Here is a 20,343-nt window from a genome sequence, read left to right as displayed (position 1 = left end):
CACCCAAATGATCCGTTTGAGATAATATTAAGCCAGTCGCTGACAAAATTCAATAACATTGTTTCCAGTGCGAAGAACCTTGAACACTTTTCCGGGGTATCTGAAACCGAAATAATCGTTCAACATACGGAGCCATCCAGCGACAACCTTACAGTTGAACGATGATTTCGGTTTCAAATACCCCGAGAAGTGCATTGATTTGATTACATTTGTACGTTAGTTAGCCCGATAAATGCCGACCCGAGGTTGTAGGGTATTGGACTGAACACAACAAGCATACATGTTTTTAATATGGTTATTGATATCCGTACCTAAACACCAAGTAATTCTCATAAAATATATTCGCATAATTCTACAACTTTAACAAGATTGTTTCTCACATATGCATTTGAACTTTTCTACGCGACTACAGACACATCATTACTTTGTTTGCTGTGTTTGATATATAGGTATGGTTGGTTCAGCATCTACTTTAGCATATTAATATGAGATGACGGTGCTCAGAGTACAGTGTATATCTGCTGTCTTTTCTTATGCCTCTAATATGTATGACATCGCGAAGTGGAGCCCTTGCAAAGTCGTCCAATACAAACATATTACCATACCGTAATTATTGAGTTTTCTTTAGAATTCCAAAAAGACTGAAATGTTCTCAATGTCATACATTTCTTCTTGCTTTATTTTTTATATTATACACATTTCTGCAAGATTGTATAATTAGTTTAATTCATTGCCATTGTGTATTGTGTATTTGATTTCAGGGTTCCTTGCATCATAATGTTCCTTTTAGCCAAATTGCGAGAAGTATTGTTTCAAATCAGGGAAAGTGCTAAAAACTCAAATCCAGGTCGGGTAAATTTCTTGCCAACCAAAGTTCTTAATGAATAAGTTCATGATATTAAAAAATATATATTTGTTTCTTCACTAAAGACAAGGCATATCTAAAAACGCAGTAGTTACTTTCTATGTTCTTAATCACATATACTTTCATTGTTGAACTTCATTATTTATTTGTGCATATGCTGGATTGTTTTCAAAGAAACTTATTCAACCACTCATATCACTCGTTTCTTAAGGTTGAGAAACATCCCATTTCTAGTTTTATATATTATCTCCGCAATCGGAACCACTGGCTTGCTCTCATCCGCCGATAACTCAAAATTATGCAGTATATTGGCCAGGGTAATCTTCATTTCATTCATAGCAAAGTTCTGACCAATACAGTTTCTGTAAAAAACATAATAATGGTCATATGATCGAGTATGATATAGTGTTAGTAAACGTATAATCTTTACAGAATTTAAATAATAGACGAGTATTAATTATACTATACAGATCTGTATTTGTGTATAATTTTTATTTGGATCACTGACTATCGACAGTCATATGAGTTACAGCTTGAATTCTTACATTATCACTTAGTACTTTGAACATCATATTTTGTTCCGCCAATTTTCATATTTTAAGATGTTTTCAATATTTTTATTATTTCTTTATTAATTTTGAAACAATGAACATACTTGGCTGTAGGTCTTGATCAAAACCTTTTAAAAATATTGAAACAATTATGCAAGTTAACTTTGCTAATGGTGACAATTGATGACTTTGGTATTGGAGGGGTTAATGTATAACGTAAGACATTTTTGTTCTTATATGCAATATATGCTGAAAACAGGACTATAGGTGTTATCGTCGCACATGTGTGAAGTCAATCTACATAACCACTTACCTTGGTCCAGCTGAAAAAGGTATGAATGCATGTGGTGATCTCAGTTTGACCTTTTCTGGTAAAAATCTAGATGGGTCATACACTTCCGGATTTTCCCAGACAGAATTGTTATGATGAGTGGCATAAACATTGATGGATGTCCACATTCCTATAAATAAATGACTGTTATGCGCACGTCTTATAAGGCATATATACGTATGCGAATACATCTATAAGTTCAGGATGGATAAGAGCGATGTACCGGTATATCCAGGATTATAGTTGTATTTCCGGTAAAACTTACTTTAAAGACCTTTAAATTTTGAGTAATTTTGCAAAAAAAATCAAATCTGAAAAATACGGCGTTCGTAGGTTACACTAATTGAAAGCTAGTTTATGGCGTACTATTCTTTATCATTACAATACATCTTATGCTGCATTGTTGTTGACTCACGCTTCGGGAACCCGTTAAAACAAAATCAACACGAGAAGTACGTAATGTTCGAAGTTCATCCGGACGCATTTGGCAACGTGAGTAAAATAGTCGTCATAGAAAGACGAAATTAAAGGAAGGAACTTAAATGACAATACAAGACACAATGCATGGATCTGGTGAGGATCTCTTGTGTGATCTTATGGGAAAATGTTTCACATGGAATATTTATTTTGTAATATAGCCCATCTATCATCGTCGAACAGTGAATCTCGTGTGCTATTTGGTGATTTGTTGTCACCCTAAGATGCTGAAAGCTTAATCACAACAGAATCTACGAAACTGGCGATGTTCAGCTATTGGCACGAAACTACTAAATGCGCTTCAAATTATAACGTCTATGTATTTCCGAGGCAATAAGGTACTGATTTTTTTTGCCTGATTTTAATATCGTAATAATGAAAAAATGTCTTGACAGCAAACATGTTGGCTGACAAAACAACGTTTATAGTTTGCAACAAATCATACCGTTTTATTTGAAGCATGATAACAAATAATGTAAATTATCCACATCGCCTCTTGAAAGAAATAAAACGTTGAGGCGTAATTTTACTTACCAGCTGGTAAAGATGTTCCATCCGGGAAATGAAGCGGTATAGTCAATTCTCTGCTGTGATTGAGAACTGGCGGTGTTATACGCAGACTTTCTTTGATGCACATTGTCAAGTACGGAAAGTTATTGAGGTCATCCCTGCAAAATGAATGCAATTAATTTACTCATTATCAGAGACTGTACATACAACTGCACGTTGTTTCAGTTTTTCTGGTGAAAATATAACATTACAAATGAAATCAATAATCAAACACACTCAGGATATATGAAGACAAAATAAGACTGGTTGGCACTTTATAAAAAAGATCTGTCATTTGAAGTGCCCAATGCTTGGTCAGAAAATTGAGCGATGCGTCACCAACCATGACAGGTCCGCATTTGTCTTCTTTGCAAAGCAGTCGTCAATTTCTGTTTGGCATTTACGTTGGTGATGCGCATGTTTGGCTAGATTGTACAGACACCATGATATACCGCTAGCAGTTGTGTCATGACCCTCAAACATGAATGTGTCGACTTGATCTTGGATTTCTCTATCAGTCATGCCATTGCCATCTTCATCCTATGAATATACGAGACATACGATCATCCTTAGTCACACCCCGCAAAACCATCACATTCAATATTTGTTTTATAACACCAATAATTTGAAGGGCGGTGGTCGTCGTGCATTCAAATATCGTTTCAAGAAACAATACATTCTACACGTGATCTACACGTCCACGAGACCCATATTCAACATGACATGATGTCACTACCTTTGCAGACAGAAGTATATCCAAGAAATCGATGTACTTTCTCGTATGTTTAATGCCACTTCTTTGTTCTTGCTGTAACGCACGTCTTCGTTGCGTGATGACACTGTGAGAGTATGAATGTAGGATGTCTAATGTCTTCCTCCACTGTCGACCATTAGAACTCAGGTAGTAAATGACGTCATTGTAGTGGAACATGTTAAAGAACCGTTTAGCGAATAATTGAGAAGCGGAATATACGGATCTGATGTAGGGATTATTTTCTCTGGAATAAAAAAATACGTTTTAAAGCGCAGTGGTCGTCGGGCAGTACATGCGTGTTTGAATTTCATGTAAACAAACAATATATGTCAGTTTTACACGCGTTGTGTACGTCGCTGTGGGACACACACCGAACACATGCATTTGTTTTTCAGATTAATGACAACATTGGGTTGCGTCATGATTGCTTTGAATTTTAAGACAGAACGTTGAAAAAAGTCACTGTGCCGTGACGTGTCTGGTTTGGGTCTCATGCGACGTCTACAATGAATGGGGAATGTTTTTTTTACATGAAATCTGACCGCACGGTGTGTGACGTCAACATCGCTTGAAGTAATGCACCATGGGAGTAAAATAGCAAACCCCTTACACACACAGCTTCATTGTGAAAGAATAAAGTCGAGAATATAATTTGACAGAATGTGACATTGATATTATTGGTTGCATATATGGAAATTATAATTCTGCGTTGACGGTGTCGTACTCACTGGCGTTGACAGTCGCCATCTTGGCTGAATACACAATTCATCAAACAGTCTAATGTCAGCAGACTCACGTGGTGAAATACGTCGACGGAACCTTCTTGTGATTGCTCGTGCCATTTGGACTGTTAGTATAGAATACATAACGTTAGTTTGTGTCATGTTGATCACAGTTAACCTAAATGACCTACAATTTGACAGTATGACAGCATTAATAATTAATTCCAACAGATTTAAGGTTGGAACATTTGAGTAGATGATCCGCGTAAAATAAATACCTTAAATTTATATGCAAACATTTTCCAAGAAAAAAAATATATCTCACGCCGAGCTGGTATACATTGCCACCAGATTAAAAGTAAGACCCATTTCTCGGTATCAAAAGCATGAAACATTAACAATACTAGTGTTTTTGTTGGTATTTTTCATTTATATACAGGTTTCCACCGAAATGCACCAAATTACAAATGATCTCTGCACAAGAACACCAACAAATAACCAATGAACATTAGTTTTTCTACAATGTTTTTCTAATTTTATAAACAGCATCGCACATATTATCATTGCATAACATTTGTTATTTGGCAAAACATCGGTGGCAGAAACCACTCTGCATGTTCCTAGATTTAGGAGAACATTTATTAGCTTCAAAACGTTAAAGCCTGGTAACGTCTCAGTTTGTACTCGTTGATCTGCACAACAGACAAAGTCGCCATCTTTGTTTATATGAGACCCATATATCTCGCGCATGCGTGGCGCGACGACTACCGCCCTTAAATAATTACCACCATCATCCATGCAATCAAAATTGTTAGTCAGCAAACTTGAAAACAATACAGAAAACTTATTAATATTAAAAGAATACACTTGATTAATGTTAAATTATTAATAATAAAATTATAATAGAACATTATTACAGTCCTGACTACGTCACTCCAAAATACTGACACCCGAGGGCGAAATTAATACAGCAGACTTTCAATTTCGATAATGATTACAGATTACAGGGCACGTTATCCGTTAAGAGACATTCAGACGTTCTTACCAACAGAACTTTGGAACAATCATTGAATATTTTGGCATATGGTTTTAACACGTCAAAGTGAAATCCTGGCGTCAACAATTTCCTGTCTCTGGCCCATTTACTCCCATTGCTGATAAGTAATCCATCTCCCAGCCACGATTTTAGCATGCCATAACCAAAATCATCTTTTGGTTCTGAAAAGAAATGGCATTATATTTAATACATTGAGTTTAATTTTCATGGAAATTTGTTTTTTCTCATTAACCGAAACGTGAGAAATTCTGCAAAACGTTTCGGCACGAATATTTGGTCGACGAAGTGTGAAAAGTATTGCGAACTTTTGCCCATTTCTTACTTCTAAATATGTTTTCTACTATTATACATTTTCTATATCAACTCACTGATTACACGATGAGGAATCACAAAATTTATTGGACAAAAAGAAAAAGGAAACAAACATTGAATTACTTTATGTTTTGGAGCGTTTCATTACATTTTTTTTTTTTTTTAACCCAAACATACTTTATTTTCCCAGAAGATTCGCATTCTCGTAGCTACTGCATGAGATTCAGAAGAGACAAAACATTCTATTTACGAGATCTTGAGAGTGGCAACGTTTTTTGTTTTTTTTTGCAAATCTCAATAATGATTTAATTTTTGCTTCTCAAATTACAGTCATAGGTACTTCCCACAAACGTTTGTATTTTTGAGAATGTTTAAATCATAATGTTCGATATTGCATACTAAATGTACTCATATATGTTTTTTTGATTAAAGCGGAAGGGTCGTCACCTGTGCATGCGCGTGAATTGAGTCCCACGCGACGATAACAACGCATGCTAAAACGCAAAGGTTCATGGGTAGACGCTTGTTTGTAAACAATGACACGCTATGGCCATCTAACGCATGCGCAGGTGACGACTCCCCCGCTTTGAACTTGTAATAAATACAATTTGAATATTCATAAAATAATACTGACCAGCTGTTGAGAGTAAGGCTTTAACTGTGGTCGGATGTGAGCACACATATGAAGCATTAAACGGACCAATCCATACAACAAATCCTGGCACGTGTTTAGAACCCCACTCCGCTGACAGGTCCAATGAACGCTGAGTTTCGTCAAACTGTAGAGAGGAAAATATCAATGTCTTACTCTATTACTCTGAGTAGAATACCACTTGTTAAGTGTGCAAACCTTTCTCGCATATTCCTAATTTAATATTTCTATTCGTTATTATTATTCCTATTTCCAAAGTGCAAGCGCACTGCTTTTTTTTGTTGACTCGTCCAGTGAATTCTGCTATGTTTACTGAAGAAATAATATTTATAATTTTGCAACTGAAACATTCAACTTTAGTGATTTTGTTTTGGTGGTAGAAATATGTAATTCTATAGCTAACATTTGAAATTTGCCACGTGACCAGTGTCTAATAAGCGCCCTCTATGGCATGGCGTTGTGTTCCGGCTGGTCTATGTTTTCTTTGTGGGTCCAATCTGACATGACATGACCTGTTACACTAAATGAGTATGTCGTAATAAAAATATGTGGGTGGCCTCAATACTGAACCCCAGGTCAGTGTTTCTGATGTACGGTTCAATGACCTGTCACTAATGAGTTGATAATTAATCTCAAAGTCATTGAACTGTGTAGCAATAAGCGCAAGTTGTATCAACTGGCACACTGCTAGGTGAAAGTTCGTTGTTTATGGTATGGTCTATATTTAACACAGTTAAAGGGCGGCGGTCGTCTCGCAGCGCGTGTTCGAATTTCATGTAAAAAAACAAAGTATTTTACACGTGTTGTGTACGTCGCTATGAGTCCCATATCGAACGCGACGCGGTTCGACGACCACCGACCTTGAATACAACTTCGGCCATTGTCAGTTATACAAGTATCGTAGTAGTGAAAGTAGTAGAGTAGAGAAAACTGTGCATACATTCAGTATGTTGTATACGAGTTAAGCAATTAAGAATTAATCTCAAAATATCAATTGAGCAGAAGCCAAAATAACATGACATTTGAATCACAAGTGGTGTTTTACTCACCAAATGCAAATGTCCAAAAAGCCAATGTCTAGGCTCTGTTGGGAAACCGGAAAGTACTTCTTCCAACCACTTTCTTCTCTTGAACCCCTCAACGATTCGAGGTCCAAATGTCAGTAGAACCACAAGAACCAGGGTTACTAAAACCAATGTCCACGAGTCGAAAGGAAGAGACATTGTTTGTGTCAGTTCACAATCACATTGCGTATCCCATTTGTGACAAAGCTGTGACACCTTTCCAAAGGTCAACTGTTCAAGTACAATGTGAACTACGCCACCATCGTTCTTTGTCAATATTAAGGATGTGTAGCAAATGTTACTGCACACTCAGCACTCCGAACACATTTGGTCTACTTGCTCAGTACGCTCCTTTTCAGGAGAGGTTGCCGGGTGTATGGAAAACGAAGACCCTGGAAAACGAAGACCGAAGACCTAAGACCCTGGAAAACGAAGACCCTGGAAAACGAAGACCATGGAAAACGAAGACCCTGGAAAACGAAGACCATGGAAAACGAAGACCCTGGAATGTTCCTATGACGCCAATGATACACGAATTCGCCCAATATCGGGCATTTACTTTCATTGTGAACTAACTTCCCGTACGAAATTCTTCATAATAAATTAAACTAACTATTTTTAATTGTGAAATTACAACGTATGGAAAACGAAGACCCTGGAAAACGAAGACTCTGGAAAACGAAGACCCTGGAAAACGAAGACCCTGGAAAACGAAGACCCTGGAAAACGAAGACCATGGAAAACGAAGACCATGGAAAACGAAGACCCTGGAAAACGAAGACCCTGGAAAACGAAGACCATGGAAAACGAAGACCCCGGAATGTTCCTATGACGCCAATGATACACGAATTCGCCCAATATCGGGCATTTACTTTCATTGTGAACTCGTTAACTAACTTCCCGTACGAATTTCATTGCGAATTCTTCATAATAAATTATTTTCATACACATTTGCGGATATAATCAATGTAAAACCCAGTACTATGCCTAATTTCATCTTGGTTTCGTTTAATATATAGCGGTGTCTGAACGAACCGACCCCGTTTTGATGTTCAAAGTACTAACAACACTGTGTGAAATTTTAGAACTATCCCACATGCGGTTCAGACGCTATTTCAAATTGAAGTTTCAAAAAAGTGCTTCAAAAGAAACTGAGATAATGGCCGGTTTGCATAATCGGCACGTCGTTGTGGGAACATGCCAAATTGCGGTCACTTTCACAGTCGCTGTTACAATATTTACCAGCTCACATGATAACTATGACATTATGAAGGATAACTGACAAATTAGATAAATGTACGGATAATATGAGAATAGTCGCACTTGAAAGTGCGTTCCGAGAAGTACCATTCAGCGGCACTCTGAATGCTCCCGTTATATTGACGGAATCAATGCATGAACAAACAGGGGGCGGTACTTGCATAAATTATATGTTGTGCGAAAGTGACCTCAAAGCCAGGGTACAACGCATTTACATTCTCATCCATAATATCGAAGACACTGCTCCAAATCGGAAAATTTATTGGGTTATTTATATTACAACCAGTGTCACAAAACCGCGGTAAACTGTGCACAAAATCACAACACGCGACCCCTACCACCGGAAATAGTACTGTTATGAAACTTTTGACTCTTATTTAATTTACATATCATCTGTCAATCAGGAACCGCTAAGTGGCGTGAATATGCAAATCATCCCTCAAACATAAACAAAACGTAAACAGCGCTTCATAATAATAGTTTAACGGTGTTTTAAAGTTGGTTTTAATGATTATTTTTAAATTATTTTTAACAAAATATAGATATGAAACCCATTGTACAGGAAAGCCAAAAAAAGCAAAAACGGTCAAAAATGAGAAAAAAACTGCATCTTATCCTTAAATGTCTTCGGTTGTCTGTATGAAATTATAATCTATAAATAAAGTGCGTGATTAAACTTTGTAACTATACATGCGAATATATTCAAAGTGCAAGTACTTCTAATAAGCACCAAATACCAGTATACGTATTGGAACCGGGAAGGTATTTCTATTGTCTTCGAGGGGCTACAATTGAATTACATCCTCATGTTGGATTATATATGTTTGTAGTGAAATTAAGTATATCACGTTATTGGACGAGTTCGCAATTAAATTAAGTACATCACGCTATTATAGAGTTTGCAGTAGAATTATGCATGTCGTTATTATACGAGTACGTAAATAAATCATTACGTACTCACCATAATTAAATGAGGTCGGAATGGAATTGCAAATTCAATCATGTGTCAGTAAAGTTAACTTCGTAGTTCCATTGGACACGTTTTAATCAGTAACATGACAATATGCATTTTTATTCTGACATAATTTAATCATGCCATTTAATGACGATGACCAATAGCGACGCAATTCCATGCGATCGGGGCGTACGTAATTTCATTTGGTAACTATTTAATAACGTCACGCAATTTATTTAAGAACTCATTTAATAATATGACGTGATTGATTAGATTGAACAGAACCATGCACGCAACGTTACTGATCGAAAAATAATTTACATATGTTACATATGTTTAGTAAAATGCAATTATACATATACGTATTATTTCGCATTCAATATACGCACGTTGTGAGTTCACAACGAAAATAAGTACTTCACGTTGTAATTTCACAATTAAAAGTAGTTAGTTTAATTTATTATGAAGAATTTCGTACGGGAAGTTAGTTCACAATGAAAGTAAATGCCCGATATTGGGCGAATTCGTGTATCATTTGCGTCATAGGAACATTCCAGGGTCTTCGTTTTCCAGGGTCTTCTTTTTCCATGGTCTTCGTTTTCCATGGTCTTCGTTTTCCAGAGTCTTCGTTTTCCAGGGTCTTCGTTTTCCAGGGTCTTAGGTCTTCGTTTTCCAGGGTCTTCGTTTTTCATACACCCAGAGGTTGCCCTCGATACAAACAAATTGATTATACTTTGGCAGAGATTAAAGCGGGGAGTCGTCATCTGCGCATGCGTCAGATGGCCGTAGCGTGTCATTGTTTACAAATAAGCGTCTACCCACGAGTCTTTGCGTTTTTAGCGTGTGTTGTTATCGTCGCTTGGGACTCAATTCCCGCGCGTGCGCAGGTGACGACCCTCCCGCTTTAAGATGTGGTTGACACGTTATTGATTCTAACTTTTTTAGAAGGAATTTACGCATACCAGTCGATTATATAAGACTTTGTTCTACTGTAGTCACATTTTGGAGATGATCAAATATTTGCAACCTAAATTTGTTATAGTTGAATACCCATATTTTCAGAAAGGGGACCTGACTTTCGAGTTTCAAATGGCTGCTCATTTACATAATCATTCCAAGGTTTGAACGCGTGCGAGCGCACTGTGAGTCAGATGAGTGGGGTTGTTTTTAAAATAGCCATGGTACTCCATGGTTCGACGAAAGTTCCAGAAATTCGTAAATTTTACAGAAGCGTGCATAACTTGTGGTAATACAATTTTGTTTCCAAATAGCTAAAAAAAGTCAATGAACACAATTTTTCAGTTTTTAATTATGTATTAGTTCTTCAAACATAAATCAAGCGTTTGTATTTTAGGGAAGATCCAGTTGACTTGAATATGAGTGAACTAACCTAATTGAAGACTTCATTTGGTCAGAAGCTTATGAGAGTATGATAAATGTATACAATGGGGTTGAGGAATTAGTGAGGTAATTTTGCATCTATGGCAAAGGTTTGCATTTTATTTTATAGTGTTATAGTTATGTTATAGTCTAACAACATAATACTTCCAGATGAAAGAGCTTGGCAAATGTGAGAACATGCAATTTACAGCTTTTTCATATCACTTTTCATTCTCTAGATAATCAATTTTTCATTAATTTATGTAGTCCACCATCGTGGTTCTTCAGCAAAGGATTATGGGTAAAGTATGACATCATATCCACTGTTGTCAGAAATTGAGAAAATGATTTCATCTATAACTTCAAATTGGCTGAAAACATGGTAGCATGCATATTCCGGCTCCAAACATGCATATAAAAATAGTTGTGACAACAGAACTGTAAATATTCATTTTTGTGTTTTTCTACCAAATTTCCTTATATTGTATACAATTTATCAATGTAAGTAAGTTATATGGGTGATATATAACCTGTTCACCACAAAAGGGGAAAAAAAAGTGTCATTCTACTTTTAACGATTAAAGTAACATTCTAATTTCCATTACTATAATTATATACACTAGAAATACGCACACTGAAAATTTGCATCAGTATTTCTCGCGTTATAGATGAATACATTTTCTCAATTTTTCAAATATCATGTCAAACTTTACCCACAATCCTTTGTTGGAGAATCAAAATGGCAGACTACACAATACTGATGAAAAGTTGAATATCTAGAGAAAGAAACGTGATATAAACAAACTGCCGAGCTCTTTTATCTGGGAGAATTATGTGGTTAGCCTTGACTTTCTCTTTAATGACACTCTGTACTCTCCTGTATTAGCGTTTATATCCATGCCCAAATATCTGTTTGTCTGAATCGATGTAAACAGTCATGTCCAAGGCTGCTGCTAGTTGCCAGGATTGAAAGTGCCAATGTCAAAATTGCAATTGTCAATCAAGAATTCTCAAAACTAGTAGCCTGGTGACATCCTGTCAAGAGTTTCTGCTAAAATTTGCCATCGGTGGGTAACCGATGTTGATTGGCCAACAAAAAAAACGCACTGCTAATATGAAAATGCCAATTTTTCCCCCAACAATGGCAGTAGTATTCCCCCCCCCCCCCGATTATTTGCTTGGTTTTATTTTAGTGATTTTTATGGGTAGCTTAATTAAAAGCTAGTGAATTTTAAAATTTCTATATAGATTGTATTGCTTTCTTCACAATTCAGTGAAAATCCACGCAGCATCAAATCCGTCAAAATTAAACACAATGAATATTTTTCCCAGTAGTGACAACAGCTATGAGAATGCAACCGCCCCATTCTCAGACATTGCAAATAAATTTGACTATTTGGAGATGGGGTACGAGACACAGAATAGGATGGTCGTGCTTGGTGCTTTCAGGACCAAAATGTTCTTTACTGTGTTTGAATTATCCTGGATCCTCATCATTAGATATTAGATACAAGTCAACTGACAACATAAACATTCTGAGAATATAAAACACACAATTTACAAGTTTATTTTATAATCACTTCACAATAAGTAAATTATCAATTTGTTTAAATAGTAATCTACATTTTATCAATGTAAAACATTTAAAAACAAAGACCCCTACCCAAAAAGTAATAAATGTACTCTAGAAGTAAAACATTGGTGGGTAAACAAGGATTTGTAATATATTAAAGTGCAAAAATAAAAATTGATGAATCATCAATAATAAAATCCTTGAGTTGCACCTTAAATGGTGGGCAATGTAAACTATTCTACAAAGAAGGTTGTTCAAAAGTATAAAAGTTTCTTAACTGGACATTTCAACTTCAGCCCATCAAGTTTATATGAATATGTATATTACGGGCAGTTTAACTGCATTTTGGGACAAAGCTAAAGAATCATGTTTTATGCCTGCTTACAGAACAAGTCCAATGTCAATTAATATTGGATAAGCCATGGCATTACCAAAATGACTAAAAATAAAAAAACAATCCGAGATTTTCAGTTAATGCACACATAATAGTTTTATCTAAGCACACATTAATTATATTGAAACATATCAAAAAAAGCAAAACAAAATGTGACGTTTAATGGTAGCACATCCAGAAGGAGACAGTCCGAGTAATAAAGATAACTTTAGGTAGTATGAGTTTGAAATAGAGTTTCGGCATGCTATTCATAGTGTCATGAGAAATCAACTCAAAGAACATGAGAAAACTGAAAAAAACTTGTGCAATGACCGGATTATTCAGTTATTGGCACTTGCATCAAAATATCCGATACTGATATTGCATTTTTTTGGGTTGTTCAAATTGCCAAAATGCCACACAAAGGAACTGCAGAAAGGCTTATTCCTAATAACCAATATGAATGCCAATCAACTTTTGCCACCTTTTGCTGCAGACGTTTTCACTATTGTTATTTTGATCAAAGTCTGAAAAAGAAACTGAATAAATGCATAAAAAAAATTATCCAAATCAGTTGAAGATTCTTTTTTTTTAAACAGATACAAGACATTAAAACTTGACATAATGTTCAGTACGATGTCAGACAATGGTCTGAGTTACTATGCAAAACATTGCAAAATCTAGAAAAAAAATTTCAAAAGGAACATTTTGTGAATATTTCAATTTGTTAACTGACCAGCTACACAGACAGAGAATTGAATAACTTGTCCCTGTTTAATATTACAAGTTGCTAAGAAATTTGTCTAAAAATAAAATTTAGAAACAAAATGGGAAAAGCTGACTAAATGACTAATACAATCATTCTCAAAAACAACAAAAAATAAGTTTTAAATCAGCTGAATAAATTTAGAAATTTACCAACATAATATATTTTTCTAGCTACAGTAAAAAACAAATTGTCAAATTAAAAACAGAAAATCACAAAACCAACATTTAATTCTTCCGCAAAAATTGTCAAAATGAAAACATAAAAAGTAGATTCAAAATAAACTACACTAACTCAAATTTATGATGCATGAACGTAATATTACATTTACCAGTACTCTATTAGAAACGCATATAATTAGCATTTGTTGTACACTGAATAATTAAAATATCAACCTACATTACTGACCATAGAAACACTTCAGTAATTTATGTAAGCATATACGAAACTAATAGAGCAAATACGGTAAATATAAAAAGTATTTGCATCTATGAGAATATAAATTTAAAATAAAATCACACCATAAAATATATTTCAGTTCAAATATATCACTGCAAAAAGCAAAATGGCTGCAAAATTTTTTTACCATTTCTGAAACATTTTTTTTTGGCACATTAGTGTTTATATACTGTAATCACTAATGCATCAAATGGCAGCTCGTAGATTGGCTAGAAATTATTTTTATTTAACCTTTTCACCACCAGATTTTCTCTCAAATTTTTCTGTACTTTTCGTTTATATTCCTCAATATATCTGCAATGAACCGTGATTTTGGAGCCATCAAATAAAATTTGAATCCATTTTCATTTTTTACTCAGAAAATTTGGAAATTTTTGTCCCAATCTTCTGAAGGAAAGTGCAGACTACAAATGGAACTACTTTGTGATGAAAACAGGGTACTGGTGGTGAAAAGGTTAACCCTTTGAGTGGCATAATCAAAGGGTTATTCATCGCCCAGTTTCTAGGTGCTATCTACATGTTCATATTCTGAAAATCTTAAATTTTTTTTTATGCATATTCAATTTGTACCACAAAATTTATAAAAAAAAAAAACTACTGACAATAAAAAAAAAAATGCACGCAAATCAGGTATAAATTTAAAGAAATCTGTTTAAATTTTTGTTGAGAAAAATCATAGATGGAACAAGATCTGTGTTTGGGTCTAAGATGAAACAAGGCTCGAGAAACAGAACAATTTCATCCGATAGTTCATCTTGCACAGGTTTGTAAAGTCCTACAAATTTAGGCGTGGGGTCTCCGAACCCGCCTATTCACATAGTTCATACCCACCATAGACTCCGGTCGTAGGCATTAATCAGCGATTCTGCCGGTGACTGAGAGATAGAATCTAGGTCAGGGGAAGCCCCATGGCCTCAAGATTCTTTTACCCCTTACGTCACGAACCCACGTGACCGAGGCCACATGGCAACGCCATAGGTAGCCGTTCATCACTCTGGTTCCTTTCTCTCCGCCTCGAGGACTTAGACCAACGCGACGGAAAGAGTGGGGAGGTTGGGGGGGGGGGGTCCCGGAGTCTATGGTGGGTATGAACTATGTGAATAGGCGGGTTCGGAGAACCCTCGCCTAAATTCACTACGTTCAATTACCCACCATAGACTCCGGTCAGTCAAAATGACTATTTTGCACTGTAGGCAGAGTCAGACACCGATGGGTGGCGGGTTTTTCCGAGAATGATGAAAGTCTTTTTCCAGTCCGGGATGAAAACAAACTCAAAAAACCTAAGTTAAGACCCAAGAAGGGTGGTGTTTTACCTTGCCTGTGCTGTCCCCGAAGCAAGAAACCAATGCTGCTGTGGTGACAGGGTTCGGTGCACCCGAGAAAGCTAGACCCAAGCCGAATTCGGGGGTGATAAGCTTGAAGTAGGACCGAAACAGTTCGCATGAGGGCGTAGGTCGAAAGAAGCGAAACCTGGGAGCATCCAGGGAGTGCTAGTGGTACAGACAATCTGCCCGCAAGAATGCCGAGACTGACTTATCGCCTATGCGCAGGGGCCCCTGCAGTCGTACGGGCTGGGTCAGCAAACAAAGCCTGACCCGTTACGACGGGGCCTAACCTGAAGAGACCCTGCTCAATAGATTGGGTGTCTCTTAGGTAGTAGTTGATGAAGACGTTCTGCGTTCTCCAGAAGCCTGCCCTCAAAATGTGTTCGAGGGGGGCGCCTGACGCTAGCGCTAGTCAGTTAGCAATCGCACGGACCTCATGTGCTCGTACTTGGTGTCTCTGCAAGGTCTGTGTTGAGGAGGATAATGTATTATAGATCTCCAGTACAGTCGCAGTAATCCACCTGGAGATGGAAGTCGGGGAAGCCGGCTTATCTTGTTTGCCAGGGCCGTAACACAAAAACAGGTGTTTGGTTCCCTGTCTGGAAAACCTGGTACGGTTCTCGTAGCAACTCAGCGCTCGGACCGGGCAGAGAAGCAATTCCTCCTGATCCTCCGGACCGACAATATTTGACAGCCGGGGGATGACGATCAGTTGAGGATCGTGTCCTGGAATTTGGTTCTTGGCGAGAAATCCGATACGTGTCTTTAGTACAACTTGATCGTCCATAAAGGCGGCACAACCGTCCCCAAAGGACAGTGCACCTAGCTCTGACCGGCGCCTACCTGAGGCGAGGGCCAGTAGGAAGACTGTTTTCCACGTCAAAAACTTGAGTGGTGCTGAAATGAGGGGCTCAAAGGGAGGTCTGCTTAGGGCTGATAAAACAACCGACAGGTCCCAATCGGGCGGTTCCCTTGAACGGGCCCTGGGCCTCTGATTATGGAAAGCAGTAAACAGTCTCCTAATAATGGGACAATCGGCTAAACTTGACCCCAAAGAGTTTTCTGTGGCAGGGGACAAGGCTGACCTGTAGCCAACGATCGCTGCGTAGGACAGACCCACTTCGTCAAACAAGTGGACAAAGAAGTCTGCTACCTGGCCGATAGAGGGATGGCATGGATCAATCTCCCTTCCACTACACCAACCGGTGTATGCTCGCCACTTCGAGTCATAGGCAGCGTTGGTGGAATCCCTGTTCACCCTGGCCAGGACGTTGGCAGCCCGCTTAGATAGACCTTTCGTCTGCGCGAGTCTACTGAGAGCCTCCATGCGTGTAAGTGGTACACTGCTGGGCTTGTTGGTAGTGTGCCGTCCGGCTGGGACAGCAAGTCTGGTATGTCCGGCAGTACTACCGGTGTTTCGACTATCATTTCCAGCAGGAGCGGAAACCAGGCCTTGGTCGGCCAATTGGGCGCCACCAGAGTTAATATGCAGGTGGGCTCTTGTCGAAGTTTCTCCAGTACCCGGTGAATTAGCGGGAAGGGAGCAAAGGGGTACGCATCCATGTGGGACCAGGGGATCGATAAGGCATCCACGGCCCATGCTCCTGGTGTCGGCAGGAGTGTTACGTACGTCGGGAGCTTGGCGTTCCGGGGTGCGGCGAACAGGTCTATCTTTGGACCGTCCCACAGCCGAAACAGTCTGAAGGCTACCCACAGGGAGACAGAGGCGCCTCGAAAGGGCATCTGCCAGACCGTTTCTCACCCCTGGAAGGTGGTGTGCGGTTAGCTCCACATTGTATTCCAGGCACCAAAGGAGAATTTGCTCTGCTAGGACTGACAACGATGGGAAACGCATCCTCCTTGTTGATGTAGGAGACCACCGCTGTGTTGTCTGTGCGGAGCAGGACTCTGTGGTCTCGAACTTCGGGTCGAAAGTGTGAAAGTGCTAGGTGCACTGCTTTCAGCTCGAGCCAGTTGATATGGTGGTCCCGAACCCATTGCGGGGGCCATATTCCTTGGGCTTGTTTGTCCAATAGATGCGCTCCCCACCCTTGGAGGGAGGCGTCTGTTACCAGAGTCATGGTTGTGACGAGTGGGTCCAAGGGGACCCCCTGTCTGAGGTTGGTCAGTGACGACCACCAGGACAGGGTTTCCTTTACTTGGTCCGGGATCAATACCCGTCTGTTTAGTTCCCGTAGGTGAGCTAGGTATTCCAATAACAAGCGTTGGACCGGGCGGCTGCGTAGTGCGGCCTGGGGAACTAACCCTTCGAACGGAGGTCATCATTCCGATGAGCCGCATTAGTTCTCGGAGAGACACTGAAGGTACGCTGACTAGGCGTTCTGCTAGGTTGCTTAGCGCTAGGCAACGCGCTTGAGATGGGCGAACCAGGCCTACTTCGGTGTCGAACTCCATGCCCAGAAACAACAACTGTTGCGTCGGGTCGGGATGGGACTTTTTGTGATTTACTAAAAAGCCCAACTGGTGAAGTAAATCCTGTGTAACCCTTACATGTCTGGCTAATAACCCCTTGTCTGGGTTGTGTATCAACCAGTCGTCTAGGTACGGATTGATGTGTACCGACATTTGGTGGAGCAGCAGCACTACCTGATTCATCACTCTGGTGAATACGTAGGGCGATAGTTCGAAGGGGTGCACCCGAAATCCGAATACTTGGCCCAGATGAGCGAATTGAAGGAGAGGGCAACTCGCTGGGTGCATCGGTATGTGCAGGTAAGCATCGCATAAGTCTAAAGAGACTAGCCAGTCGAGCCGGTGGATGGTGAGCCTCCCCGTAGATCACTGGGGTTACTAAGCTGTAGCCTGATCTCTTGTCGAACGCAGGCCCATCCCACCCCGTCGCAGAGGTAAGCGTCAAACATGCTTACCCTGCTGCCGGGGATGATGACCACCCGAGGATGAGGAGCCACCACCTGGTCCTCTCTTTCCTGGGGGCGCGTCGCTACCCTTCCCTCCCGCAGATGGGTACCAGCGCTTGCCTCCTGGCTGACTCTGTTTAGCGGAGCTAGTCCTAGGGCGTTGTGCTTTCTGTGCTTGGGGCGCCCTCCGTTTACCCTTGGCAGCGGCCAACTGGCTTGCGGATTCGACTTGGACCATTTGGTTTGTTACACCCCGAAGCTCTGCGACTGCCCCCGCTATCTCCCCATCAAAGAGGGTGGAGGATCTCCAGTCTGCGTAACTGACTCAGTTCGCCAGCGAAAACACACGCGTCTAAAACCACGTCTCGCTGCACAGTAGTAGCCCCGGCCAAGAGAGCCATATGACACTGGAGGATATCGCACATAGCCGTACGGTGGCCTACCATTAACTGTTTCGCCTGCTCTAGGAGGCGAGTGGGTTCTGCATCTGAGGTCTCAAGAGTCCTGGGCGCGCACAATAATGCGCTCCAGTGTGGCGCCCACAAATTCAAGGAAATTGATGGGGCGCAACTCCGCTCTCAGGGCATGTTGGATAGTCTCAGAATGGCAAAACAGAAGTTTGTGGTACCGGGGTCCGGGGAAGGAGCCTTGGGGTCCGGTCGGGGACTTCTGGTTTCGTCCCACGAATTGGGGTTCGAATCCAAGATTGCCCCGATGGGGTAGCATTTAGTCCAGCGAAAGGAGTTATGCAAAAGATTACCCCAGCCCGGGGCTTTCGGCGTTAAATCCTCTGCGGCTGACCAACGACCGCCCCTCAACACCGTCTGCGCGTCATCCCCCACGCTCAGCGCTCGGCTGGACCAGAGGAGACGTGCGGATGGGGTCGATCTGGATCCCGGCGCCTGTGATCCCATCAGCGTAGAAGGGACCGTAAGTGACTGCTTTAGGATCGAGGGTGGGGGAATATACATAGCGTCACCTGGACTGATAATATTTCGCATCACCCCAACGGCGTGGCTCACCGAGTCATTACGCAATGTGGACTCTGAGGGACCGCCCGAGGTACCCACTGTATCCGACACGAGTGAACTGCCACCCCTCAGCCTAAATATGTGGGCGAGAGCGTGTTCAAGAGTGCGTCTCATGACAGGGTCGGTTCCCTCTAGGAGCGCCTGTGGGTCGGCGAGAAGGAAGTCGAAACCCACAGCGGAACTCGGACTTGAGGGTAAATTAACTAGTGCGATACCGCGCGGTGAACCCTGGCTGGTTGAAAGCGGGGGGTGTGTGGTGGGTGGGTTGGTTTGTACAAAGTATGTCCTGACCCGAACGCCCTGCCCCGAAAACGGAGTCCTGGCTACCAGCGTCCCCGTTGGTGTTACGTGTCTGAGGTTCCCAAGGAGACCTGCTGCCACTAGCCTGAGCCTCGGCCTCCCCCGAATCAGCGGGGGGTCACGGCTGGGAACGTGGGGTTCCCTGGAAGAGACGTGTTTAGAATGCGAACGGTGCTTTCTGTGTTTCTTCCTACTTGCCGGCTGAGAGGCCGCAGTGGAGACAGCTCGCTCCGCCTGCAGGTGATCTACTCTGCCTGCCAAGGACGCAATTTGCCCTGACAGTCCTTCAACCAATGCCCTCATTTCGTGGCAAAACCGGCGCCGTGCGAGGATGGGTCCACAACGGGACCCAGCGCGGGCCCCATAGGAGGAAAGACCTCTAGGAGCACAGCCTCGCTGTTGCCGGTAAAGTTGGGAAACCCACTGCCTGAAAAAACAGACTGTGTAGATACCTTCCGATCAGCGAGGGGAGGCCGAAAAAAATTGGCCCTTTGCTTGGTATCCCGGTATGAGAACCGGTAACCGAGCGCGAGGACTTGTCATTCATGCCAACGCACAACTCACTCATACCCATGCCGGTAGCACTTTTCGCGAACGAGCGACCCGGTCAGTCTCGGCTATTTTGACATGCTGCTGGAACGATTCCCAGGCTTCCGAACCCCAGCGATTACACATATTCTCTGGGCAGACACCCGAACCCCGAACGCA

At 40.7% G+C, this 20,343-nt stretch overlaps 1 protein-coding gene across 1 annotated transcript; it reads right to left on the bottom strand.

Annotated features, from left to right (window-relative positions):
- Positions 1-649: 649 nt before the first annotated feature.
- Positions 650-7,540, bottom strand: LOC100374780 (cytochrome P450 4F4-like). The gene is made up of 9 exons (XM_085498500.1): positions 7,320-7,540; positions 6,253-6,397; positions 5,295-5,467; positions 4,256-4,374; positions 3,510-3,771; positions 3,117-3,313; positions 2,759-2,892; positions 1,730-1,877; positions 650-1,227 (listed from the first exon to the last, which is right to left on the bottom strand). Exons 1-9 carry the CDS (start codon positions 7,491-7,493, stop codon positions 1,056-1,058), a joined length of 1,524 nt encoding a protein of 507 aa, XP_085354626.1. The 5' UTR covers positions 7,494-7,540; the 3' UTR covers positions 650-1,055.
- Between the last annotated feature and the right edge of the window lie 12,803 nt (positions 7,541-20,343).

This window comes from Saccoglossus kowalevskii, chromosome 4 (assembly GCF_978046115.1).
Source record: "Saccoglossus kowalevskii chromosome 4, keSacKowa6.1, whole genome shotgun sequence".
Lineage (NCBI taxonomy): Eukaryota > Metazoa > Hemichordata > Enteropneusta > Harrimaniidae > Saccoglossus > Saccoglossus kowalevskii.
This window is presented reverse-complemented; position numbering and strand designations above follow the sequence as displayed.